Below are 27,642 nucleotides of genomic sequence, written 5' to 3'. Positions count from 1 at the left end.
TTATAAACTTTCTTTACACTGATTTACTGATTTTACTGATTTTACTACTTCTACCAGTCCAGACAGACACAGTGAGCAGCATCCACCTCCTCATAAAGGTTTCGGAGCCTCTGCGGATTGCTCTGGTCTGAAGACAGCAATTATTCTTTTTTTGTGTAGTTTTGGCTGTGTCCTTAGAATAGGATTGGAAGGGGGCAGGATAGGGCTAGAGAATGGGAAAGACAGACAGAACAGTCCCACCCATGACAGACAGCACAGTCCCACCCATCCCATTCCTGCATTCTGCTAACTTATCCTGCACTCTTCAGATTTCTTCAGACTATCCCAGAGACTGAAGCCTTTTCCTCTCGTGTCCCAAGGTATGGAATAACTGCACATATTCTGTTCACCTATATCCTCCAATAATATGGCACAATCAATTCTATTGGACTCCTCATCTGTCTCTAGAACTGCAAGATAAATGCCTGTCATATGAACTGTAAGGTAGTATAGCAGATAGTTACATCTTGCTGCATTTAACTATTAACAAACTGGCATGTGTAGTGTGGTACCAATTATATAAGCAGGGATAGTATATTATTAAGGCGTGTACATTAATAATATTTTTAGAATAATTGCAAAGGGTTTAGATATGGAATGTAACTGTATATTATATTTTATAATTCACCTATAGAAGATTGTAAAAATTAAACCTATTTTAACAACATCAGTTTATTATCTTATTGTGGTGTAATAACATTAAGTGCTTTGGATATAGCCATTAATAATGTAATAAGTGTTATACATCAAACCGGTTGACGGTTCCTTTGTGTGCTTGTCTTATCTTGTCTTATCTTATCCAGGATATATAAATACAGACTTACTATACCAGTGTTATAACAATAAGCATTGTATTATCACCGGACTTGCAAGAACTTTTTAGATTGTATTGGTGACTTCCAGCTCACAATAACCATATAGAATGAGCCACTCTTCCTTGTAAAGCGATTACAGTGTTAAAGCAGCATTCCTTTAGCCTTTGTCAAAAAACCAACAAAAAACGTACATTGAATAAAATGGACAATTAGAACAAACACAAGTATGCTATCAGCATTTTAAAATATTATGGAGAGAAAACTACCTTTGAAGGTTTGAAAAGTTTTGATGTATAACCAGGAACATTAAACATAAATAAGTGTGAGCAAATATTAAACATTGTATCATATCCATTAAACAAAGCACAAGGTGCGATAGAGGTCTGTTATTTTATGTGAATCAGCTAATACAGTAGGATTGGAGCAGTCTGGAGATATTATCATAAGAATGTTATAAGGTATTTTAAGCATGTCCCTGCAGCACAATATGTCAAATAATGTCTAGTAATCAATATGTTTGACTGGGTATACTATAATACAGTTTTTAAAAACCAATGCGATAGTGATACTACTATGATAGAACTAGCCAGACCTAAAACATAAATACTAATTAAAGCTATAAAGCTAAGTGGTGATCATATATATCAATGCTCAGCTGATGACATAATAAGTTAACTATCACTATTTGAAGCTGTTAATTCTATTATTTCATTTGATTGCAGCTATTGTTATCTGCATAAAATGTCAGAACAATGGACATATATATATATATATATATATATATATATATATATATATATATATATATATATATACATACATATATATATTTATTTAAATATATATATATATACACATATATATATATATATATATATATATATATATATATATATACATATATATATATATATATATATATATATTTAAAATATATATATATATATATATATATATATATATTTAAATATATATATATATATATATATATATATATATATATATATATATATATATATATATATAGTAACACTGTATATAAGGTACACCTTCTTGCCATACTTAATAGAACAATATATGTGACAGCAGTAATATAGCTGATGACAGTCACATACTGTTTGTCAGTGCGTGGCAGGTCCCTCTATCAAGCAGGGAAGAGGGGTTAACACAGCCATTGTCTGCCACATAAGCAGAAAAGGGGGGATGGGTGGGATGGGAGAAAAGAAAGGAGGGAGGGGGGGTGAGGGGGTGATGTTATGTGGAAGAGAGAAACAACTTTTAGGAGTTGCAGTGAGCCTGGCTCCACCCTAGCAGGCTCCCCTCTCACATTACTCAGGCACAGAAGAATGCTTGTTGTTATGGCAACATGGTCGGCCATCATTGTCTGGGATCTTCCCAACAAATGGTCTGTCACTTTATTTAAACACTTCATTTTGTCCAGTGTCCTATCTCTAAGCTGTGCAGCGTCCACTCATAATTGTATTAATTGCCTCTTGTTGCTCAAGCGGTCTTCTGATGTACCCTATTGGACACATGTTTTTTTAATGTATGGTTTTTAATTGTCACATTCCTTGTGGTCCTATAATCCTCCACTATTTGATTAAAGATACAACTATCCTAAATATGTTTAAAAAATAATATTATGCAATTCTCTGTTTATTGTGTCACTATGGTATAAATGGTAAAATAACCTCATTAGTCATTGAGGATTGGAAGGATTTACAGAATAAAGTAGGAAGTCTACAACACCTCCGTCTCTACAGTTACCTATGTGCCCCTATCAGAAACTTGCACATCAACTAGGGGTATATTTGCTAAACTATGGAGATGTTGCCTATAGCAATCAATCAGATTATAACTTTCATTTATTTAGTGCATTCTACAAAAAAGTTGAAAAAAAGTGGAGATGTTGCCTATAGCAACCAATCAGAATGCAGCTGTTATTTTGTAGAATGTACTAAATAAATGATGAAAGGAATCTGATCGGTTGCTATAGGCAACACCTCCACTTTCTCAAACCCACAATTTAGTAAATATACCCCTAAGTTGTGATATCTCTTGTTCATTAAATTAGGCATAGGCTACCAATAGTTCAACGTAGATAGCTATGTCATTAACATTTAGCTTGGAACAAATTGCTTTAGAATAATGCATGAATGAGAGAGCATACAATAAAGCCGGTTATTTTAGTATATCCACTTTCAAATGCCCTTCAAGTGTCACAAGCAACTTTGATACTCTGAGGCACCACTGTAGTAGGTAAAAGTCTTTGAGAATTCGAGTTGGGAATCAGTTTATTAAATTGCTACTTTGTTATATGTTTACAATACTACTGGGCAAAAAATTAAAACACATCCTGAAAATCCACAAAGAAATACCCATTCATGGCCTTAAAACTGAATAATAGTTTACACTGAGAGCTGTTAAATGAGTCTTTTCTGACTAGGAATTTCCATTATTATTTGAAATTATGCAGTAATGTCAGTGCTGGGACACTTATTTTGTACTAGTACAAAGTTGTACTGTGAATTGGCTCCAAAATAATCGTTAAATATAATCTTATATTATTGTATCAGATTTGATCAAGTAAGTACAAAAAAAACCATATGTAGGCGCTTATGTTTTACAATGCACTACATTTCTTTGTCCTGATGCCTGATTAATAAGCAATGGACAGTTTAACTTTTTATTCCTTTTTTATTTTCACCTACACATTATCATCAATACATATAACCCTTTGTTTGAAAGATGGATTATTTTTAACATACTTGCAGACTTTTTAAAACCCCCTGTGGCGTGGTAACACTATTGCATCACTGTAGCCCCGCCCCCTGCTAGGAAATGCCAAGATTCACGGCATTTCATATCAGGGGGCATGGCTTAATGACGCAAAATCGCGTCATTAAGTCCCACCTCCATCACATCCAGGAGGAAGCCTTCTCTTCTGGGAGTCCGGGAAGGCTCCCTGAAATTCGGGAGTCTCCTGGAGATTCCAGGAGAGTAGGCAAGTATGATTTTTAAAGGAATAGTCTCTAATCTTTGTGAGATACCAAGGGGGTTTGATAACTATATCCATAGCAGCCCATGTGACTGCTATGGTGCCCAGCAGAACCAAAAATGTGACCTAAAGTACAAACACAACAACATATCCAAAACTATATGATTTTTTGGATTGTATAAGGAGGATACCATGCCTGTATAGGTAACTTAGACTAATGTACCAGATTGCTACTAATGCTATTAGTACCCTGCCCTATATGATATTGACCGGGCATGGAACAGACATTGTGGTCGTTATGAATTTATGATGGTGTGTAGAGGGCCTATCACAATTTTGCTATGGTTATGTTTAAAAAAATAAACAGGCAAAAAACCCTTAGCTATAACATGCTTTGCTTGTAACGTGGCAAGCTTGTGATGTCAGTGCTCAGGAATGTGAGCTGGACCATAACAGAAATATGTCAGCACCTAGAAAGATAAGATAATACTGTTCAGCCATTATTATAATATGTAAAAAATATATAAGTTTAGCTATGTCCAGATATGTGGAATCAAAGTGTTTAGTGTTTTAAGGGATGGGGAATGGGGCTTGATTGAGGATGTGGCATGCCCCAATGTGACCGGACCATGGCCCTTTGTCATGCACTTTGTCCCGATACCCAAGATCACAAAGTTATGAGGTATGCCTAAGCTCCTGCCGCCATATGCACTGGCCTATGTGTTCTCTTCAAACATCAAGGCCTGGTTACTGGGCCTTTAAAACAGAGATCTAAATACTAATAATTTTAGTTTATTAAAATTGTAGATAATGATATTATAAATTGTAAATAATTTAATAATAATGAGTTGAAAAACAGGAATAATGCTAATTATATAGGGCTTCCCTCCTGGCACAATAGTTTTAGAATTTAGCATTTTATAATTCATACATTCCAACGTTTGAAGATGGGGAATCGGGACAGTGAATGTTTGAAATGTGGTGTGGTCACGTCACACTTGGGGCATGTTCACATCTCGTTGGGACATGTCATGGCAGGGGTGTCTAGCACTATTGAACCATTTACCAAGTCCTGACCCCCCCTCACCTAAAAAAACCACAGCATTTCTACTGACGTGCGCAGAACCTGCTGACCACTGTGTACTCCCAGCAGTTGGGAGTAAAGCCCTGGCTGACGGAATTGTGGGAAAGTTCCTAGAATTTTGACAGTCCCACCTGAATAGAGATAATTGGAAGGTATCACATCATCAGACCCTGCCACTGCTGCGCAATGACTCAACACTCATCCTCGCACAGAGGTGCTTGGTGACGCAAATCATGCCATCATGACCCTACTCCCCTCCCCCACTTCAGAAGAAGGATAATTCTGATCTTGTGGGGTTGCCTACTCTCCCGGGAGTCTGGGAGGACTCCCCAAAATTCAGGAGTCTCCCAAAACTTCCAGGACAGTAGGCAAATTTGCTCTTGTTACAAAAACTTACTTCATAAACTGAAATCTCGTGTCTGCACTGCACCACAAAACAAGGTGTACCCATTCCTTAGCTTACTAGGAACACCTTCATTATACCCAACTACTACTTTCCCAGTGCAAACTGCTGCTCTTCCACAAACTCATGCACCCCGGAGGAAATCTAGGTGCCTTTGCACAATTGAGGAGCACGTTGTCTCCAGAGCTGCTTTTACACAAAAGAGCACCACTGTTTGCACCATGATCCTGTCACCAAAGTACTACATGCAGTGTTCATACAGCGTATCAGTGCCCCTATGACAGGAGCTTGGCCCTATCTCTATGTGCAGACAGATAGTGTGGATAATAGCTACCATGGATAATATAAGTAAAACTACCATGTGACATTAGCCTACGGAGAACTGGGTTTGTTTGTGGTATTTCTCCCACAATCTCAGTTTACACAGATGCCCACACTGCTTTCTCCCACATCACTGGTTTTATGGCTCGCTCTGGGCAATGACATTAGTGTGATGATCCATATGTACACATTGCTTTAGTTTAGAGGTGGATTTTACTTGGGCTACAGACCAAAATAAATTTCCTGCTGCTTCATTTCCTTCCTCAAGATGGACATATTTTTTCAAGAGTGCAACACCTGGGAGAACCTATTAGCGCTGCTCCAATACTACTAAGACAAAGTGCAGGTTTATTAAAAAATACAACTTTTCTTTCAATTCTAGTGTCATTCAAATGTTTAAAATATGAATTCTCCAGGCGCTAATTGGTAATTCAACACATACACAAATAAAAAAACAGAACAACAAATGCAGCAAATCAATGGAGGAAGTGCCAATCCTCTGAAAACATACATGTAATACAAAAAGACAGATTGTGCATAAGATGCTCAAATGTGGAGATGAGAATACATATAATAAAAACCGGACAAAGATTCAACTAAGAATCTAATCCTTTACTGTATATATGGATATGAAAAATATATAAAAACAGTCATGCAATAATGCTATAAATCTCACATATGACTATAAACAGACTTATATCTGCCTATAAATGAATAATGTCCAACAGATATCACTGCGTGATCAGAAGAACTCTCAATGGTTCCATAAGTTGAATATATCTGTAACCAGAATAGATTGTATATATGGTTACTTCCTAATGATATGAACACAGGCTCTATTCCAATAAATCAAGTCACTTAATTCCGATGATGGTTTTCCACAAAGCAGGTGTATCAATATGCAATATCACGTATATCTCTCCACAGTGTTGATTTATTAATAAGTGAGCCAGTAACCACATGTAAACATATGAGGCTCATCCGCCGTACAAGATGTAAATTCGGCTGGTATAATAATCAAGTCAACAGTTGCTGGTAAACATATAGAGCTTACCCGCCTCGGGAGAGATGTAAGTCCAAAACACCTATCTGGTAACATAAGCGGCTTGTTAGGATCCAGACTGTACCTTGATATGATCTCCTGTCTGAACGCGTAAGCGGCTTGCCGATCCAGGCTATGCCTGTGTGTGGTGCGCACCACCAAATTCGTCAGGACTGCAAATCAGATTTTCAAGGAAGGATCCTCTAGATACAAAGGGTAGTGCCTCTGGAGACAATGTTAGAGAAGTCTTCACGATAATAGATGAGGCTAGGAAAGAGCAAATACTCTGTAGCTTGGAGAGTATGTTTGCCTAAAGATTTGCATAGTGTACTGAGCAGAAGAGGTGCAGTATTTAAGGAATTCAAATTCCCAATGGTCAACAGCCTACCTATCTTCTGTTCTTTCCTCTGTTACGCTGCTTTTACGGTGGTATCACATGGAGGCATTAAACTCTAATGCCAACTTTCAAAGCTTCTCCCCCTGGAGATCCCGGCGGAGAAGTCATGTGACAGGGGGGTAGGCGGTGCTTGGTGATGTCGTCACGTCACCATAGCCCCGCCCCCACTATAAAATGTTGACATTCATGGCATTGAATAGTGGGGGCGGGGCTTAATGACACTATTAAGCAGCACCCTCGCCATGTAATGCTGTAAATTTCGACGAATCCGGGAGGTTTGCCTACTTTTCCGGGAGTCTGGGAGGACTCCCCGAAATTCGGGAGCCTCCTGGGAATTCCAGGAGAGTATGCTCTAGTGCTTTATGAGCTACAAAAGCACAAGTGTTCAAATAGCTTGTGTGACATCACTCCTACTGTGGCATTGTTTGTTTTGTCCTTGATGTGAAACAAAGTTATACACACACATATGTATGTGGTGGCCAATTAGCGGCCAGGGGGGTCTCAGAGACAATAGTTTGGTACTTTTTTGTGTAGTGGCGCGGTGTCGGAAACATTTGCTAAGAAATGCAAACTTAGACATTAATTTCCAAGACCACTTGTAAAAGTTTCTTTTTTTAAAGAAAGTTCCACCCCTACCCTTGAAATGAAAGCATACATAGCCAGAGTACCGAATGGGTTAAGGGGAGCCGTTGCTCTTCCATCTTCCATGATGAATATGTCCAATGTGTATCTCTCTGTCCCAGAAATGTACAAAGTGAAATATTTCCAGACATAGACGAGGCTCAAAAATAAGTCTCTTTTCATAAACTGGGTTTACTCTTCTGAAATAAACTTGTTTTTTCCTTGCACTGAGATCACGAAGAGCTGAGGTTTGTTTTCCGCAGGACACGGTTTCTCTTCACAGTCCTCCAACCAAAACACATACGTGATAGTACATGGCTTTCATTAGCCTGGCTACACTAGTCACCTGCTATAATATGCAATCTGATATATAGGTCACAGCGCACCATCACTCCATGTTACTAAATAATGCCTTATAGAATGCAATACCTGTTCTGTTATCTCCATGGCGATAGCGCTTGAAAATCATTAATCAAATGATTCATTTTTTCAATCAAACATTTCTTTTATGAAGGAAGGTTCTTGTGCTATCTTGTAAAAACTGAATCTATTTTTTAAAACATTATTTAATATTTATTTCCACCTGACAGCCTTAATTTGGGCTTTCAGCTCAATAGCGCCTGCCAAAGTCGACTCAAGCATATGTATATCTGTAGAGACAAGAACGGCGAAGCAGTAAGTTAACCTTTTCCGCTCCAGGTCAGTATCGCGAGGCAGCTGAGAATCAGTATTTTTCTTCGGTAAATTGCGGCAATAAAGAAACTCTACTTATGGCAGAGTAAGAGGTCCATTCATAAATAGGTCTCTAATTGTCCCTCTCTTCCCATTTGTAACGTTAAGAGATACGCTGTGCCGTCCAGCTCCTCCACCTTGTATAAAGTCCCTTCTGACTTGTAGAGGTTGTAGAACTAGCAGAGAAGCCTTTCATCAAAGTGCTTTAATATATGGGGGGATGCCACAGTCAACTCCAACTTGCTGTTGCTTTTGGTTAGGAAATGTGTTTTCAGGCTCTGATCTGAAATGGGATTAAATGAATCTTGCTTATTTAGCAGCTGTGGACATAAGGAATGTACTCTCAACACAAATGTATTTAGTGCCAGGAAAAGTCTAAATAAACCACGGTGCCACCAGCCTGGGCATAGCCTATCAGGGAAGAGGGAGGAAAGGGTACCGAGCTTTGCCAATAGCGGCAGTCATTTTCCGTCCACACACTCAGGAAAACAGAGAATGAAATGACCTCATCTGGAGACAGAGCATAAGGCAAATCCATCGCCAGAGTAAACAGAATAAAATAACATTTTCTGGCTGTTTATGTCTGACCACTTCATCAGGTATTAGCTTTGATCAGTTAAGTGTGAGCTTCATCACAATGAAAGCAAATGGGTTATTTCATGCTTTGGGATTAAAGCCCATGCATAATATTTGTCACTTTCTGTGGCAGATTTACTAAAATTTCTTAACAGGAAAAGTGGAGGTATTGCCCATAGCTATAACTTTCTAGAATGTACTAGATGAATGATAGCTAGAATTGGATTGGTTGCTATGGGCAACACCACCAATTTTCCCTTTTACAAGTTTTAGAAAATCTACCTCTCTGTCTCTGATGAACGTGTTCTTCAGAATAATTTAGCATTTACAATTCTGCATTATTTAATAAAAATAATTCTCTGCTAGACAGAAGAACAATATTACCCAGTAATAAATTCTATGCACATAAGGACTTATTTAATAAGATGGCTGCTATGTGCACAAATGTGCTGTAACCCATAGCAACCAATCAGATTATAGCTGTAATCTTTCTAGAGCACTGGCGAAAATCAAAGCAAATGTGTGATTGGTTGCTATGGGTTACAGCACCTCTGTACTCCCAACATTCCAAGTTTCCTCAATATGCACCAGAATTGTTATAGTAATAGTGTAGTAGAGTTACTTTTGCAACTTTAAACCTGCAAGTTATTCTCTCTCTTCCAGTAGTATAGAGTGTAGTATATTGCTGGTTACCAAGCTGTTTAGACTTTGCCCTGAGCCTCATATATGCTCTGTATTTGCAGAACTACATACTGGTGTATGACAAATAAATGATGGCCATAATACGACTTGCACTCAATACCTACAATTGTTGTGCTTGACTATTCTGTAAAGCTTTACACATAAATTCATTATCTGAGTCCAAAAGGAGCAGGGGCAGACAAGGATGGGGGTCAGGGGGGGCATCTGCTCACTGGGATGGGGGTCAGGGGGGCATTAGCCCCTGAGCCGGTCCCATAGTGGGCTACTTTGGGCTGGGTCACTAGGCCACCTGCATTTTTTTTCCCTTTAAAATATTCCTAATAGGCTGCTGAGTCAAGTCTTTTCCCCCTGGGCTACAATTTGCCAGCCCTCCCCTGACAAGGAGTTAATATTTACAGGCTTATTTAAGGCAACAGAAAATCATAGTGGAATCATGTTCATCTACAGTTACCAGGTAGCACAATAAAGCAACAACAGGAGTTTCAGGAGATACATATGTTTATTAAACATTGAGAGCCCTTATACTCTCTTTGCAAATATTATCTATTTGATGTTTGCAGTGAATAGTTCCCAACAGTCTCTAATTTCTAGAGACATTCCCTTTTTTTCCAAAAATATTTGCCCCTCGAAATGTCCCTATTTTTAAATATCACGGCACAGCACTTGGGGCATATATATTAATAACTGCATTTTCAACACGATCCATTTCAATCCTTGTCACAAAGATTAGGATTGAAATATTGTGACTATTTATTAAAAATCTTCACTGGGAACAGCAGTCACGAAAAACTGCTGTCCCTGAAAAGACCCCTCTCCTATGTACTCTATGGTCACTATCACTAAGTGGCCACCTTTGCGTTAGTAACCGGAGGGGCGTGCAGTGAGATGCGGTGAGGGATCCGAAGATTTCTCTACCACAATAATAACCCCATAGGCTACAATGACTAACGCCAGCTTCAGTAGCTATGGACAGCTGGAACGAGTTACAAAAGTCTTTGATTTTTTCAACTTGTTAAATTATGCAAAATAGCAAGACCCCATACACATCTATAGCAACTGCTTTGGAGTTCGAAGGAAAATGCAAAGCAGCAAATATATATGATATCTGCTGTGATGCTCTCTTAATAAATTTCAACATTACTTAAATGTCCATCTTCATTTTCATGAAAAAACCGATTATAGATATGCCCCTTTGTCTCTTATTGTGTATTACGTATGCCTTTCCTGCTATCTATTCTCTGGTCAATGAAATTACAAACCAGTTCAGTAAAGATATGATGATGGGATTGTGATACACAAAGTTCCATCTAGACACTACCAGGCATAACGGCATAGATTCACCGGTTCACCAGCATAGTGTTCCTGGAAATCATTGTTAAATGTTACCAATTTTGTCACTGTTTAATTTTTATTGCATCACTGACTTTTAATTCCAAACAAAAGTTCATCTATTTAGAGCAATATGATGTATAACACTTTGATTATTTGGGAGATATTGCTAGCTGGTAAAAAAAAAAAAGTTTGGCCCTCTCCATCCTCTAGTATTTGGGAATTCCGCCAACCAGTTAATTCGACATTCCCACACCTCAGTTAATGAAAACATCTGAGTGTAACTCAAAATTTGTCACGTTTTACTAACACGACAGACCTACTGTACAGGATGAGAGCAGGGAAAGATCTGCTTATCAGCCTCTGACGTTTGTGGTGCAATGTGTTCAAATGCAAGTGAAAACGGGTATGAGTTTTATATGCATTTAAAAGGCACTTGGATGCATTTACAAGAAAGTTTAATCTGCTTTTAGTTACCTTTTCAATTTTAAGTAGAAAAGTAAAGTATATAAATGCTTCTTAAATGCATCTCGTGGCATTTACTATACAATCCCGTTGAGATGAAAGTAAGTTTTTATCGGTACTGATGAGCGTCAGAAGCACTAAAATGGAGCGTTAAAATTGCAGCTCCACAAAAGTAAAAAACATATAAAAACATATTTGCTGACTCATTTGGTACAATTATTTTTATTTTCACATCCATTTACATGTTCTTAACCTGCATTAGTAACTCATCCTCACCCCTGGATTTTCCTACTAGTGTGTACGTAGTTTTACCCAGAGATCTTTAGTCTTATGAGAAAATTGGCCATGGCTGGGGGTTAAATAACAGCTCTAAAATTCAGATCTATGTCTATGACAAATACATGTAATTTTGTTCATGTATAAATGTTTTTATTTTATCCATAGTTGCCCACTCTCCCGGAATATCTGGGAGACTCCCGGTATAGTAGGCAGCCTCCCGATTCCTGCCCACTTCGTTGGTGAAGTGGGTGGGGGCGAGGCTAAGCGTGTCATGCTTGCCCCTCCCCCTGCTATAATAGGCTGAAATTGGTAGAGGGTGGGGCCTCATTACGCGATTAGCATGGCCACGCCCTCAAGACACCGCCAACTTTGGAGATCTCCCGGAGAAGTGATCTCCAACGTTGTCAAGTATGATTTTATCTCTTTACAAGACATAAGACAGTTTTTCTTTCTTTCTCTAGAACTGTCTATACAATGAGAGTCTGGGTCTTCTTCGTCCTATGCCTGGCTGGCACAGCACTAGCTGCACCTGTAAGTGTTTATAGTGCTGTACATAACGAAGATAGTGCTGATGTCTTGCTATTCAGTAACCAAGTTCTCCTGTCTTTATACAGCAGCAGGATGCTCTGCCAGAAGAGGAAGAGGTAATAGAAGATGTTGTCACAGAGGTAAGACTAAGTGATACTTACCAACTTTCTGAAGTTGGCTTCCGGGAGCCTGCCGGGGGAGGTGGGCATGATGGGGGATGGGGCTCCAAAATTTGTGTCATTTTGGATCCGCCCCCGTGACATAATGACGCAAACGTCATTTTACAGCAGGGGCGGGGCCAAACACTGCGATTCCAGGTGAATCGCTGTGTTTTGGACCTAATTCTGCCGACTTCACTAGGAAGTGGGCAGATGCGGGAGATTGCCACACTCTCCCGGGAGTCCGTGAGACTCACGCGAAATGCGAGAGTCTCCCGGACATTCCAGGAGAGTTGGACTAAGTATATCTCGCTCCTGTTAACCAAGAGTACTCTGCGGTTTGTTACATTCATATATCTTTGTGTTCATAGGAGACTGTAGTGGGAGCAAATCCCGTGCAGGTAGAGGTTGGAGAGTTTGATGAACCAATTGCTGAGGAGGAAGAAGAGGACACTACATCTGACAGTAAGTATGGCTGCTCCTTATAACCACTATGTGATGCTCTATACCTCGGTGTAATCATGTAACAGTGTAACCAGGTAGCTATATATTACTGTACTGGTTAACACATAAAGCTCTGGGTCATATAGTCTGCAAATGAAGATTACAAGACAATCATTTTCAAGAAGACGTAGCTATGAGATCATAAGAGTTAGTTAGAAACCACTACTGAATAACAAGATGTAATCAAACATGCTGATTACTGAACTGTTAATATATTACAGAATCTGTTTATAAGGCAATCTGTCCTTATAAATTTGCCTAGTTTCCTTTTTTGAAAAGTTACTTTGTCTGGTGTAGCTAGGTATCCGGCACTATATTTACACTGCAGTAGTATGTGTGATTAGCCTGCAGTCTGATAGTTAATAGAAATACCCACACACAGGAGTATTGCTGTGATATAACTCAAAGGAAGGAATTCAATTGGCCACGTTAATGTAAAAAGTAACACAACCTGCGCACTATTACCGATATTACGGTAATAGTGAGCAAAATAATAATAATTTGCACCCTTTGCATTGTAACATGGTTTTGCCAAGGTGCAAAGTCACTCATTTTATTGCTTACCTTTCCTTAATGAATCAAGCCCGATATGCTTTGACGCTTGAGCTTTTTGCATTGTATAAAAAGCCATTTGGCAGTTGTCTCTGAGCTATGTAATAGTGATGGGGGTGGGGTGGGCTACATCATCACACTTTACTTCTTAGTAATCCTGGCATGGAAACTTAACAAACTGTTAGTTACATATCTGTGAATCTACTTGTTTGACCCAATCACCAGAAGACCACATTGGGCTTTATGCATTATGCACCTTAATGTCCCACACACATATACCAATGTATTGCAATTATGGCTACATGTGTGTTACACTTACATAACACTCCATAGCTTTCACAAAAGTTACAATCTACATCCAGGGGGTAAATGTATCAAGCTGAGAGTTTTCCGCCGGGTTTGAAAAGCGGAAATGTTGCCTAAAGCAACCAATCAGATTCTAGCTATCGTTTTTTAGAAGGTACTAAATAAATGATAGCTGGAATCTGATTGGTTTTTCAAACCCGTCGGAAAACTCTCAGCTTGATACATTTACCCCCAGGTTTTCTTCTGTACTCCAAATAATTACCATGCTGATGATTCTCATCGGTTTCAGCGAAAATAACTTCATTTTCAGAGGCATTGCCCAGGGTGTCAGCACCTCTTCCATTCCAGATGTCTGCAAACAGACATCTCCAGGTTGGAGATGTCTGTATGCCTCCATCTTTGAGCAGCGCGCGTGTAAGGACAATGCAGTTTTGATGGGTTGACCAGGACCTCATTCAATGCAATGAATAGGATCCTGCTCAGCACAAGTCAAGACCACATCAACAGTGCACACTGTTCAGGCATTTTTAAATTCACTATTCATTGAATTCATTGGGGTCCTACCAGTGCCCATCTCTTCCTTCTATAGAGGTGCTTGCGGAAGTTCCTACATCCAATGTGTTTCTTTCTCTGTTGAAGCTGCCCTTGATTTCCCATATAAAGGATTATTGCTAAGATTTTATTATTAATAGAGATCTAAAAAGTAGTTTTTCAGGCGGCTTCAAGGTAATGTAAGAGAAAAACAAGCATTGCAGACTAGGCTTGTGTGTTTGCCTTCTTAGGCTTTGCTGCCTACTTACCTACAGAGCCCCATGACCTTGACGGTCACCGTGCACTATATGTGCATACTTTTATTCTACTGCTAACTCATACAAATAAATTCTCCTAGTAACTAAAAGGGCCATAGATTAGATCCATGAAGAAATATGTCTATATTTGAAAACCAGTGGGAATTCCAGCTAATTTAACTGAAATTTAAAAGTAGTTCATTTGAAGTTCCTATTGCATTTCCAACTTACAAGAGTTTAAAAGCCTGATATTCTGACCTACAAATGGTGGAAGTAAAAGTCAATTGCACTTTTAAGTTTTAACAGTTTGGGGCAGCAGAGTGGCTCAGTGGTTACCACTTCTGCCTCACAGCGCTGGGGTTATGAGTTCAATTCCTGACCATGGCCTTATCTGTGTGGAGTTTGTATGTTCTCCCCGTGTTTGCGTGGGTTTCCTCCGGGTGCTCTGGTTTCTTCCCACACTCCAAAAACATACTAGTAGCTTAATTGGCTGCTCTCAAAATTGACCCCTGTCTCTCTCTGTCTGTGTGTATATTAGGAAATTTAGACTGTAAGCTCCAATCGGGCAGGGACTAATGTGAATGAGTTCTCTGTACAGCTCTGCGGAATCAGTGTCGCTATATAAATAAATGGTGATGATGATGAAACAGACCTGTAGTGGCAAGCCACGTTACGGTTGAACACTGCACCTTACCACTATGTTATAGCCCCTGTATAAAAGAACTTGAGTGTAGATGTCTTTACCTGCAATGATTTGATTGGAATTGGGACCTCTCCGATTGTAGGACTCATGAAGGCATCAATCAATATAGCCGTTCGGACCTTTACTTGAGAGCTACCTGTCTTGAGAGGTTCTTAGATTTGTGAGATTAACAAGATAATTATTTTTTTATGCCAGCAGGTCTAAACTTATCTTTTCGCTTCCTATAGCAGCTTTATTACTACGATCTTCCCCACATTTCAACTGCAGAATAAAAATGTTTCTGCCAGTGATTAGAGTTGAGTTTAATGCTGGTAGGCACACAGCAAGGACAAAGAAAAGTACTGTAAGATAGAGAAGTATGGAGCAGCTTTCTGCTCTCATCAGTTCTGGCACGTTAGACCAGGGCTTTTGTAGCCTTTCGAAAATTCTAAGCTTATATGTGTGCCAATAAATGTTAATATAAGGACTCAGTTTGGCAGCCAAGGAAACAACCCACTAACATTGTCTCATAAATCATTGGTTGTCCACAGATGCTTGTCTCAACCACCACTGCAAGCACGGCAAGGTGTGTGAAGTAGATGAGAGCAATACTCCAATGTGTGTCTGCCAGGACCCATCTACCTGCCCTGAAAGCGTTGGAGAGTTCGAGAAGGTAAGACCTTGATGACTGCAGTGAGTGTGGTGTGGCAGCCTTCCACAGCGGGCACAGATATAAACAAGCCCATCTCCACTCTATATGAACGGAATTATCCAGACACTATTATCTAAGCTACTTAGAAAAGCCTGTGATGATATTAGAATTCTAGAACTATTATCATAATAATGTCAGTCTCATGACCTTCTTGTTTTAACACATACATTCCAACATTGCAGGATTAATACAAAATTCAGTCAAAATAGGCCATGCCTTGGATGCATCTAGGTCACTCCCAACCCAATGAGGTACGCCCACAAGGTTCATTGCAGCTATGTCCACACACTATTAGGCCACGCCCTTTTATCCGCAGGATATTAGGACTGCCCCATGCATAAATGATCATTAAGTCTTATTTATGACATGATGGAACATGTGCATAGGGATCACATCATAAAGGAATGAAAAAAGGCCACCTATGAGAATGGCCCTCTTTCCTCCTGTTTCCACCACTTTGCTCTCCAGATACTCAGCCCACCGCCTCTTGGACCTGTCTCCTCTCACTTTTCCCTGCACCTCTCAGTGGCTCTTACCTGTCAGCCGCGCACACCCTCTTGGGCACAGGTTTCCAGCTTGTGCTATATATCCCTCACCCTTACCTTTCAGCCTGTCTCTTTAGCTGTGCATTGAGCTTCCTAGTTATAATAATGCTTATTGTTAACTGCACCGTGCTGTCTTACCTTGTACTGTCCTTTTGTTTGTCTCTGTACGGCGCTGCAGACGCTTTGTGGCGCCCGATAAATAAAAATGAATAATAATAGTAATAGTAATAATATGCCACCAAAAATTTGCTCAGACCATAAACCCAAAATATTTACATTTACATCCCAAATAGAGTAAAACAATTACAGTATCCTGTTAGTGTGGGATCACAAAGACTTTAAAGCATGCAAAAATAAACATTTTGGGGTAGAAAAAAAGGAGGCTGCCCTGGGAAAATCAGGACATATGGGAGCACTAGATGTACGCCAAGGTGCACCATAATAGCAAGTGCACTTAAATCCACTCCCACTTCTATTGGGCACATTCTAATTATATTATTAATTATATTATAATCATTATAATATTCCTGCATTGATGTTGGTGGTTGCCGCTGTGGTGTTACAGCTTCTGATAAAAGAATTGCATAAGACTGTAAATGGTATGTGAATTCTAGAGGGAAAAATGCACTTTACTATGTATTGAGTGCACCCTGGTGACTTTCTTATCTCAGTGGCTGAGCTTAGACTATGTAGAGTAGTTTAAGTGGTTTAAACTATTTGACATATTCAAAATCCTAACACATTTTAAGCTACAGGATGTCAGTATATAGGTACTTATGAGAGATACACTGTAGGTGCAAATGACCTAACAATGCACAAGCTATGATAGATTTACCAAATAAGTCAATGTGGAAACGGATCCATATCTAAAATTTGCATTCTCTGACAAAGGACTTTTGTTTACTATTTTGCTCTCCATAAATTACAATGTACATGTCATTACAATAATGTGATAAAAGTGGATATAGCATTTAAGAAGAAACACTTTCAACACAATGATGGTAGTAGAATTTGTTTATTTTTGTACCTTTGCGCAGTACAAGCAGCTACTATGTAAGCAGCAAGATTCAGATATCTCCGCTGCCTCAAGTAGGATATGGATAGGAAGATAAACAAGTCATAATGGGTACAATGATACAGTGCATTTAAATTATATACACTGCATTTAAAGAAATGAGTCAATAAATGCCGAAATCTTAAATACTCACTAACTCTATATTATATATTCTCTTTTTTATTTGTCTAATATTATATATAAAGAGCTTAATTTATAATATTTCTGTTGCTGGGCTTTGCTTTGTTTCTATAATGGTGTTACTGAATCTGAGCACAATTGTCTTCACCCTTTATTGCCATTCTTTTTGTCTTCAATAATCCTTTAATTTTATCATTCAAAATTCCTCTAGTAATAAAACATTTTGGGATTGTGACCTAGCTCCGCTGGGTCTTCTCTGACGTTACTGGGGGCATAGCCAGGTCACAAGAGCCAAACATGTTAGACAGCTAAGCAGGCAAAGGATGAAATATATATATATCCCCTTAAGGTTGCTCATAATCTGTACAAAGACACAACGAAAGTAGTGTCTAGTAGAGACCTGCCAGGTCGGGTACCCACAGATTACCTGATTCGGGGCTTTAACTTAATAATGCGGATGGACACAGCACTTGGTGAGTCAAGCCGGACAGCATGGAAAGAAAAAAGAGTAAAATAAACCCCCCGGCCCAGTGGTGGTCTACAATCTGGCAGTACGGTGGCGTAGTGGTTAGCACTTCTGCCTTATAGCACTGGGGAGTTCAATTCCCGACCATGACCTTATCTGTGAGGAGTTTGTATGTTCTCCCCATGTTTGCGTGGGTTTCCTTTGGGTGCTCCGGTTTCCTCCCACACTCCAAAAACATACTGGTAGGTAAATTGGCTGCTATCAAATTGACCCTAGTGTGTCTGTGTGTGTTAGGGAATTTAGACTATAAGCCCCAATGGGGCAGGGACTGATGTGAGCGCTGTGGAATTAGTGGCGCATTTGTGGACCCAAAACATTAGCGAGAACCCTGTATATATCTGATGGGAATCCATTTGTGTACATGCAAGCTAGTAAATATAATTGGTCAATAACAGCAGTAATAAATGTGGGTAGGCGTAGGGCAACTACCTTGTATAAGGCCTCCTGTAATGTGGTTGTTTATGTCAGCCTCCAAGGTCAACATGTGCAACCAAACTGGGCATAAATAAGTGTATAGAGGCAGGGGGTTTAAACACTACAGGTATTTGGAGTTCCTTGTCTAGAAAAGAAATACTAATTTGGGTGACTACATATATGTTGACTAGAGATGAGCAAAATGTTCAGGGTTGGAAGTAAAAAAAAAAATTGCAGGTTGGATCAGGTTGAAGATTGGATCAAGTTGTAGGTCAGACAGGTTGCAGATTGGGTCAAATTGCAGGTCCGGTAAATTTACTGCTTATTATTAAAAGGGATGTACATTTAACATTAACATTTAAAAACATGACACTTGGTTCTGCTTTGGAAACCTTATAATCATTTCCATATCCATCCACAGGTCTGTGGTACTGACAATAAGACCTACGACTCTTCCTGCCATTTCTTTGCCACCAAATGTACCCTGGAAGGAACCAAGAAGGGGCACAAACTGCATCTGGATTACATTGGACCATGCAAATGTGAGTTATTATATTCCCTCGGAACGCTATAATCATTCACTGTATACATTAGTGAAACAAACCCCATGAAAGTGAAAATATAATTCTAAAACTACATTTTATTAGCATCTTCTCATAGTTTCTGCTTTGTGGGAACAGTCATGTACTAATATGGTAGTGTGCAGACCTTCAAAGACAGTTAAGATAGATCAAACCAAAAACGTTTTAGGTTACAATTACAGATGACAAGCATTGTCTCATATCTTTCTTATAGCAGATCTGTTCGCATTGATAATTATTCCAGCTCTTGCGCATGCCAAAGACGCTGCTATTTCATCTGCCACTTTGGTTGGCTTAGAGTAGATTGGCCCAGAATGAGTGCGTTTGTAGGCACGAAAAAAATAGCACAAACCCCTATATATCTCATCGGAATCCAATGCATTGTTTACAGTCATGCTAGTAAATCTGATTGGTCAGTGACAACATTGGCAAATATGTGCAATCACTTGCCAACTACCAAACAATTGAATATATGCAGTGTGAAAATTTTTAAAACTTTTACGCAGACAAATGAAGAACAAGGTGAATATTTTGCAGAAGAGTTTTGAACCATTTTCTCGTCTCTATTCGGAACAGATGAAATCATACTTATTTTTTTTCCATAATACAAAATGTACAGCAACTTTAGACTGTGCACTCCAACATCACGGTGATGGAACTGAAAGAAAATACTATAATTTACAGTTTGGGTTATTTGAGCTCCCGACTCAGATTTTCCACTGCTGTGTTTCAGCTGGGCCCCAGGGTGAATGCATTTTGGGTTAGTGGTTAGAGAATGTGCAACTCCCATAAGAGAAGATATGATTTCCATCTGCAGGGAGTCAGTTGTCAGTTTGCTGCTGGCTCAGCGCTATAACCCAATGCAGCCAATGAGAACCAAGGACAGCCTTAGGGACCAATTCCTACACAGATGTGTCCAGGCCTGCAAATGTAATGTAGAACATTCTGCTCAGTTTGGATGTGAGAGATGTCTGCACAATAGTACTTCATTCTCTCTATAATTATTAAAAGAACAATATAATTATTTTAACTTTTTTGCATTTCCAATAATTATGAACTTATATCACATATGAACTTAATTTTATATACCAGGCTTGGCTAACCTGTGGCACTTCAGGTGTTGTGAAACTACAAGTCCCAGCATACCCTTCCAGCAATAAGCTGCTATATATTAGCAAAGCATGCTGGAGCTTGTAGTTTCACAACACTTGCTAGCCAAGCCTGTTATATACAGTGAGTAGTACGTTGACTTAGTGGTTAGCACTTCTGCCTCACAGCACTGGGGTCATGAGTACGATTCCCGACCATGGTCTTATCTGTGTCGAGTTTGTATGTTCTTCACATGTTTGCGTGGGTTTCCTCCGGGTGCTCCGGTTTTCTCCCATACTCCAAAAACATACTGGTAGGTTATTGGCTGCTATTAAATTGACCTTAGTCTCTGTCTATGTTAGGGAATTTAGACTGTAAGCTCCAGTGGGGCAGGGACTGATGTGAATGAGTTCTCTGTACAGCGCTGCAGAATTAGTGGCGCTATATAAATAGATGATGATGATATACCTCTCTACTCAACATTATAGTAGCAAAAGAAACTGAAAAGGAAAAATGTAAATAGAACAAATAGAAAGCATTGCTATGGTGCCCCAGGCATGAGCCTAGTTTGCCTATATTGTAAGCATAATGTATAGCATCATTTTAGCCAGTGGGAATTGCTCTTTTGGTATATTGTGTCCTAATGTGGAAAAATCCAGTCCCAGACAACAACTGCCAACGTAAAAAAGATGCTACCCCTCAAAAAAAGGAATTAGTTAAATCTCATAAGGGCAGAGGGGAAACAAAAGCTGAATTTTAAAAGAGGTAGTTTCCCTGTTAGTATGTCAGTAACAACAGCCGGAATAATAGACATTCCTGCTTGGACAAAGAGCGCTCTGTTGAGTGTAAGAACCTCGGGCAGCAGACTTTGCTGCAACAAAGCCTGCCCTGTAATTGGGTCTTTCATGGAGGACATAAACACTGCCAAATACGGATGTGAACAAAGTGTATTACTTCAATGACCATATTGATGACATTATTTGATATCTTTGTGAATAAAAGGATGGGAATGTCTGATAATCAACTGTGAAAACACAGCCACTTTTAGTGTCATCGCTGTCCATTTGGGCTACATTACGAACACAAGGGAGAGTTCAAGGGAGAGCTCTCGAGGAGACTTCTTAGCTTACGTCTTTAGCTAACATCTTCAATCCTTTCTCTGTTGGGCTCTTACAGACATTCCCGCCTGTGTGGACGCCGAGCTGAACGAGTTCCCTCTGCGCATGCGCGACTGGCTGAAGAACGTTCTGGTCAGCCTGTACGAGCGTGACGAGAACAACAATTTACTCAATGAGAAGCAGAAACTGAGGGTAAGATTCCCAAAAAACTCTAATCAAGTGATCGTAAGATTAACTCTGCTTTTTATTCTTTAAAAAATCTTCCCTTTCGTAACCTCCCGCTGTCTTCTGCAGTCCCACGATACTCCAAGGCTCACATCATGGAGTTTGAAGGAGAAAGTTTTTGATGCAGCTGATTGGACAAACTGCGTCAACCACTTCCGTCTTAAGTTCATATTAAAACTCCAGGCTGTGTACCCTGGACAATCAAGGGACTGCAGCAGGGATTAGTTTGCCTCATCCCGTCTGGGCCAGCTTCTACAGATACATAACTTCCCAGATGAATAAAGCTATCCCTACAATATACTGATTATTAGGCCTTCTCTGTAAGGGCATAATTAAAATGAGTAGGCCCCAGTAGAGGATGTAAACTTTTGCAACCTATGCAATACAAGACTTATTGATGCTTGAAGCAGAGGTGTGCCGGTGGACCACATAACAGCTGTCCTAAGTAAATGGATCTTTCTGCCTTTTCCGCACTAGATGTGGTGTAGTGTAGATAGTGCAAGTATTAGCTGGAAATGGTCTGTCTCATTCCATAGCGGAGCACTCGGATTGGCTCCATACCAAAACCACAAGTTTAATGTTATGTTCCAGGTGCTTACCTTTAACTCATAAACAAGAACCGAAAATGCATTCCTGACCTCCGCATTGTACATCTTAGCTGTTGGTTCATGAACTATCACGTTGTTTTATTTACATGCAGAAATGTTAGCTATTTGTTACTTTAACATCACTCAAAACATTTAGAATATTGGGTCATACTGAGAATGCAGATTTCGTTTAGTGATTCTTCTGTCCATAACATGAAAGTGGTTTAGCTTAATGACTGAAGCTACTGGTTTCTAGTCATACTTGGTTACTTTTTATACCTCTGGGAGATCTCGGAGAGGAGGTCCAAGGGGCGAGTAGGGGTGGCAACTTGCGTCATCACAACCCCGCCCAAAGCTGAACAGTCCTGCAGTTCACATAGTTGCATAGTGGGCGGCAGGGTCATGATGATGTGATTCACAAGAAGATCGGGTGGGTTCTGAGAGAGTCGGCTACTCCTCCGGGAGGACTCCCTGACATTCTGGGAGAGTAGACTAGTATGTTTCCAGTATATGGATAGTCTCTAGTCTCACAAATATTAGTTAATACCACAAATGACTGCCTTCACTGTGTGTAGGTGACGTGTGCACATGAAAATAAACTTTACGCTAAGTATGAAACAGGAGAATACGCTTTAAAAAAAAGTTGAAATGAGATTTCATATAGGAGATGCAACATTTCATCCTGCAACTTGCCATTAAGGGGTATATTTTTTAAACGGCGGGTTTTAAAAATCAGATTCTAGCTGTCATTTATTTAGAACATTCTACAAAATGACAGCTAGAATCTGATTGGTTGCTATAGGCAACATCTCCACTTTTTCAAACCCGTCGTTTAGTAAATATACCCCTAAGTCTCCTTTTAAACTACCTCACTTTATTACCAGGTGAAGAAGATTCATGAAAATGAGAAGCGTCTGGAAGCCGGAGACCACTCCATGGAGCTGCTGGCACGTGACTTCGAGAAGAACTACAATATGTACATCTTCCCCGTGCACTGGCAGTTTGGACAGCTGGACCAGCACCCCATTGATGGGTATGTAGAACTTGTGTTGGGAAATGCTGCCAATCAAGGCTGATCATCGTGGATGATTTCTAATTACTACCAAGTTTCTAGGAAATAGTGGTATTTTGTAGTGAGTAGGACTTGTCAAGAGTATAGTATAATGATAAGAACAAAACCCATTTTGGCAGGTAACACAAATTATTTTCTCCACTCTCGTAAGTAACCTTGTTAGGTGCTAGGTGTACAAAATTTTGAAGGTGGGTCACAAAATCCTTGTAGCACAAAATCCATTTCATCAAGCGCAATGTGACATAAAAAAAAAAAAAGGATACTTATGTAACACAAATTGCACACAAAATTAATTTTCAAGCACATATAAAATAAATAGATTCTTGATATAAAATGTGGTATATACTACATCGCTAAAGAGTCAACTGCTTCATACTACATACATCGAGTATAATAATAATGGGAGGAAATTTATACTTTTGTGTGCGCTTTTTTTTTAAGAGTAGTTTATGCCCATTTTGAGAACAACTCTGCATCAGCCCCTATATGTATATTTTCCTCTCTTGTAAATAACCTTTATGATCACTTATACTAATTTAAGTGTTTTTAATGGATTTAGTAGCATTTTTTTGTATTTATTATCTCTGATTGGTAATAAGAATCTTTGTGCTGCGTATTATGTCCACAGATACCTTTCCCACACTGAGCTGTCTCCTCTCCGCGCTCCTCTGATCCCCATGGAGCACTGCACCACCCGTTTCTTTGAGGAATGCGACTTTGACAACGACAAATACATTGGCTTGGACGAATGGGCCAAGTGCTTCGGACTTAAGGACCGTAAGTGACGCATACAATCAGATAAACAAAGTTTTAGCACAAATGACTAGATTAATATGACTTAATAAACTCAGATAGGAGCATTACCTGGCAAAATATAGATATTATTTTTGCACATATATTAGGTAATGTTTCCAATGGAAACATCCGCTTGACCTGCAGAAACCATGGTGCAATAGTCATATCGTGCTGAAACCAGTGGTGCAAGTGGGGGGTGTATACTTTGGTATGCCGTACCGCCACCTCTCCTACTGCCTTCACAAGATTCCTTTCACTCACATTCCCATACCATTTTTCATACCGCCACTTCTAAATTTCCACTTCGACCATTGGCTGAAACCCATAACAACCAATCATATATCAGCTTTTTAGCGGAGTAGTTTGTCAGACTAATGAAAGGTGACAACTGATTGGCTGCTATGGGTGGTTGCATCACAGTGGGTGATGAAGACTCCTCTCTGTTGTTACTGGGATGCAGGTATGTCGTCTGACCTCCCTGCATAGTGCAGAGGAGGTCATATGACGCAGCGCCACCTGCAGTGGCGCACGCAGGGGGGGTTTCTGAGTCTCCAGAAACCCCGCCCCCCTGCGCTAACCAAGCGGCCGCTATAGCTGCACTGATCTATACAGCAGCCACGGCGCTGTCAAAGAAGCGTCCGCGGCGGTGCTGTAGTGTATACAGCACCGCCGCGGACGCTTCTTAGACAATCCCCCCGACAATCCTCCGTTCGTCCCTGACCTGTTCTGATAAGTAGAGTAGCCGATCGTAGGCTTGGTAGGCCCCAGTTCCAGAACAAGCATTGCAACTTATGGCTCTTCAGCTACTGGGACTTTATAAGTCCAAACGTGCCTAGCTGCAAAGTTACAGATTATAATAATAAAACCATAAAACAATGATAAAAAAAACCTAACATACATCATTGTTTCTCTCTTTGCAGAGGACGTGGACCAAAACATGATCGTCTAAGCAACAACAGTGGATTTTTTTGTCTCATCTGAATTTGTGTAATATTTTATTTTGTGTCTCCTCTTTCACATTCTAGTTTGTAATATTTGTCTCTCGGGGTTGGGCGGCAAAATAAAAAAGGTGCTAACTTAGAACAGATTCTATTAATGGTGCTGAGAACAAGACGCAACGCAACAAGACGCAGTAGGGAACGGAGGAGATAGCAGCATTTCACCACTAGCTCGGAAAATCCATTGTTTGACCAGTATAAATTTCTCGCTTTCTTCTTCTTTCTCCATCTGTCCAACTCCTGACTTCCAACTTCTTTCACTCTTTTCTGAGAACAAATACGAATAGAGTGGCTTAGTTGCTTAGTTCCCTCCTTCTATTCCATGGCTACCCCAAAAAAAAAGTGATGGAGCGTTAAAGCAGGACTTTAACCCCTTCTCTGCTGGAGTAGTTCCCCCCCCAAGTACGGCAGAGACACTCTAGCAATGAAGGGGTTAACCCCTGAGTGGTACGCAGGGGTTGGGCAGGTGGTGGGTTTTCGATAGACGAATGAGGGATTCCTTGGAGTTTGCTGTAGGGAGGTCCTGTCTGACCCAAGCACAAGAGGGGTTTCACCTGGAATGTTGATTTCGATTTAGACCATTTGGCATAAGTTAATCGAAACTGAGGTTCCATAAAGAATAAAAGATTAAAAAATATCTCTTTTTTTTATATTTTTAATTCACTGAAATTGCACTCTGTCACATGCTTTACAGTATAGACTGAAATAAACCATAAATGTTTTAATAGCTTCTTCTTACGGAAAAAAAAGCGAGTCCTTGGTTGTTTGAGAATTTGATGAGCGTACTCCTAAAAAGTGACACAATTTTAGAGATATAACAGGGCCATTTATGAGCAGATGGTGCATTACCGTTGAACTTTCCTTTTTGGAACTGTCCATTTACCGAGACGTCTGGTTTTATTGTTTCTAGGTGACGGGAACACTAATCTTTTATCACTTGTTATAGCTATAATTTTAGTATACAGGGTACATGGTATGGATTTTAACCCAATGTAGAGCCACATAAAGTATTGGTTTATGTGGCTCTGTGCTTATACATACTTTCTTTCTTTTAGAACCATATTCCCCTGTCCCTCGTTCTTCCAAATTTTCCCCATTGTGGATACTATGTATAGATTTGTATAAACTTATAATTAATTACACAGAGTATCTGTCTTACATTCAAAGTAATAGCAACCACTTGAGTTCATTTTTTTTTGTACTTTTCTTTAGCTTCATATACTAAACTATGCCTTGGGATACTTTATATACAAGGCAGCTGAGATACCTACATATGTCGATAAACTCAATCAAAAATAATGGTTTTCATAAATTGTATGTGTCCTCTTAGGTCAATGGAAATGTTGGGAGTTTTATATAACCATATATATGTATTACTTAGCAAGAAAAATAGCCACAATAATGCCAATTTATCAGAACAGCGTGGTTTAAAGCTGTGTCACAGAAACCTAGGGCTATTAGCACAGAACAGAATAGCTACACGAACCCACCCTCTGTTTAAGCATTACCGAGAGCCATGCCACAGTGTATGCCACAGTGTATGCCACAGTGAATGCCACAGTGAATGTCACAGTGAATGCCACAGTGAATGCCACAGTGAATGCCACAGTGTATGCCACAGTGAATGCCACAGTGAATGCCACAGTGAATGTCACAGTGTATGCCACAGTGAATGCCACAGTGTATACCACAGTGTATGCCACAGTGAATTCCATAGTGAATGTCACAGTGTATGCCACAGTGTATGCCACAGTGAATGCCACAGTGAATGCCACAGTGAATGCCACAGTGTATGCCACAGTGAATGCCACATTGTATGTCACAGTGAATTCCATAGTGAATGTCACAGTGTATGCCACAGTGAATACCACAGTGAATGCCACAGTGAATGCCACAGTGAATGCCACAGTGTATGCCACAGTGAATGCCACATTGTATGTCACAGTGAATTCCATAGTGAATGTCACAGTGTATGCCACAGTGAATACCACAGTGAATGCCACAGTGAATGCCACAGTGAATGCCACAGTGAATGCCACATTGTATGTCACAGTGAATTCCATAGTGAATGTCACAGAGTATGCCACAGTGAATACCACAGTGAATGCCACAGTGAATGCCACAGTGAATGCCACAGTGAATGCCATAGTGAATACCACAGTGAATGCCACAGTGAATGCCACAGTGAATACCACAGTGTATGCCACAGTGAATGCCACAGTGAATTCCATAGTGAATGTCACAGTGTATGCCACAGTGTATGCCACAGTGTATGCCACAGTGTATGCCACAGTGAATGCCGCAGTGTATGCCACAGTGAATACCACAGTGAATACCACAGTGAATGCCACAGTGTATGCCACAGTGAATGCCACATTGTATGCCACAGTGAATGCCACAGTGTATGCCACAGTGAATGCCATAGTGAATACCACAGTGAATGCCACAGTGAATACCACAGTGA

At 39.8% G+C, this 27,642-nt stretch overlaps 1 protein-coding gene across 1 annotated transcript; it reads left to right on the top strand.

Moving 5' to 3' along the window:
• The first annotated feature begins 259 nt into the window (after positions 1 to 259).
• SPARC (secreted protein acidic and cysteine rich) lies at positions 260 to 25,903 on the top strand. The gene is made up of 10 exons (XM_075210096.1): positions 260 to 359; positions 12,265 to 12,334; positions 12,418 to 12,471; positions 12,861 to 12,954; positions 15,873 to 15,994; positions 19,135 to 19,255; positions 21,560 to 21,693; positions 23,198 to 23,346; positions 24,014 to 24,162; positions 25,101 to 25,903. Exons 2-10 carry the CDS (start codon positions 12,278 to 12,280, stop codon positions 25,127 to 25,129), a joined length of 909 nt encoding a protein of 302 aa, XP_075066197.1. The 5' UTR covers positions 260 to 359; positions 12,265 to 12,277; the 3' UTR covers positions 25,130 to 25,903.
• The last annotated feature ends 1,739 nt before the right edge of the window (positions 25,904 to 27,642 follow it).

The sequence above is a fragment of the Mixophyes fleayi genome, chromosome 4, assembly GCF_038048845.1.
Source record: "Mixophyes fleayi isolate aMixFle1 chromosome 4, aMixFle1.hap1, whole genome shotgun sequence".
NCBI lineage: Eukaryota > Metazoa > Chordata > Amphibia > Anura > Limnodynastidae > Mixophyes > Mixophyes fleayi.
The sequence above is the reverse complement of the archived record's forward strand: the minus strand, read 5'-3'. Positions and strand labels throughout refer to the sequence as shown.

Coding starts and splice junctions, on each gene's coding strand:
- SPARC (XM_075210096.1), top strand. CDS start 12,278: ATGAGAGTCTGGGTCTTCTTCGTCCTATGCCTGGCTGGCACAGCACTA. Junction 12,955..15,872: donor AGAGGACACTACATCTGACA/GTAAGTATGGCT, acceptor GGTTGTCCACAG/ATGCTTGTCTCAACCACCAC. Junction 19,256..21,559: donor TTACATTGGACCATGCAAAT/GTGAGTTATTAT, acceptor GGGCTCTTACAG/ACATTCCCGCCTGTGTGGAC.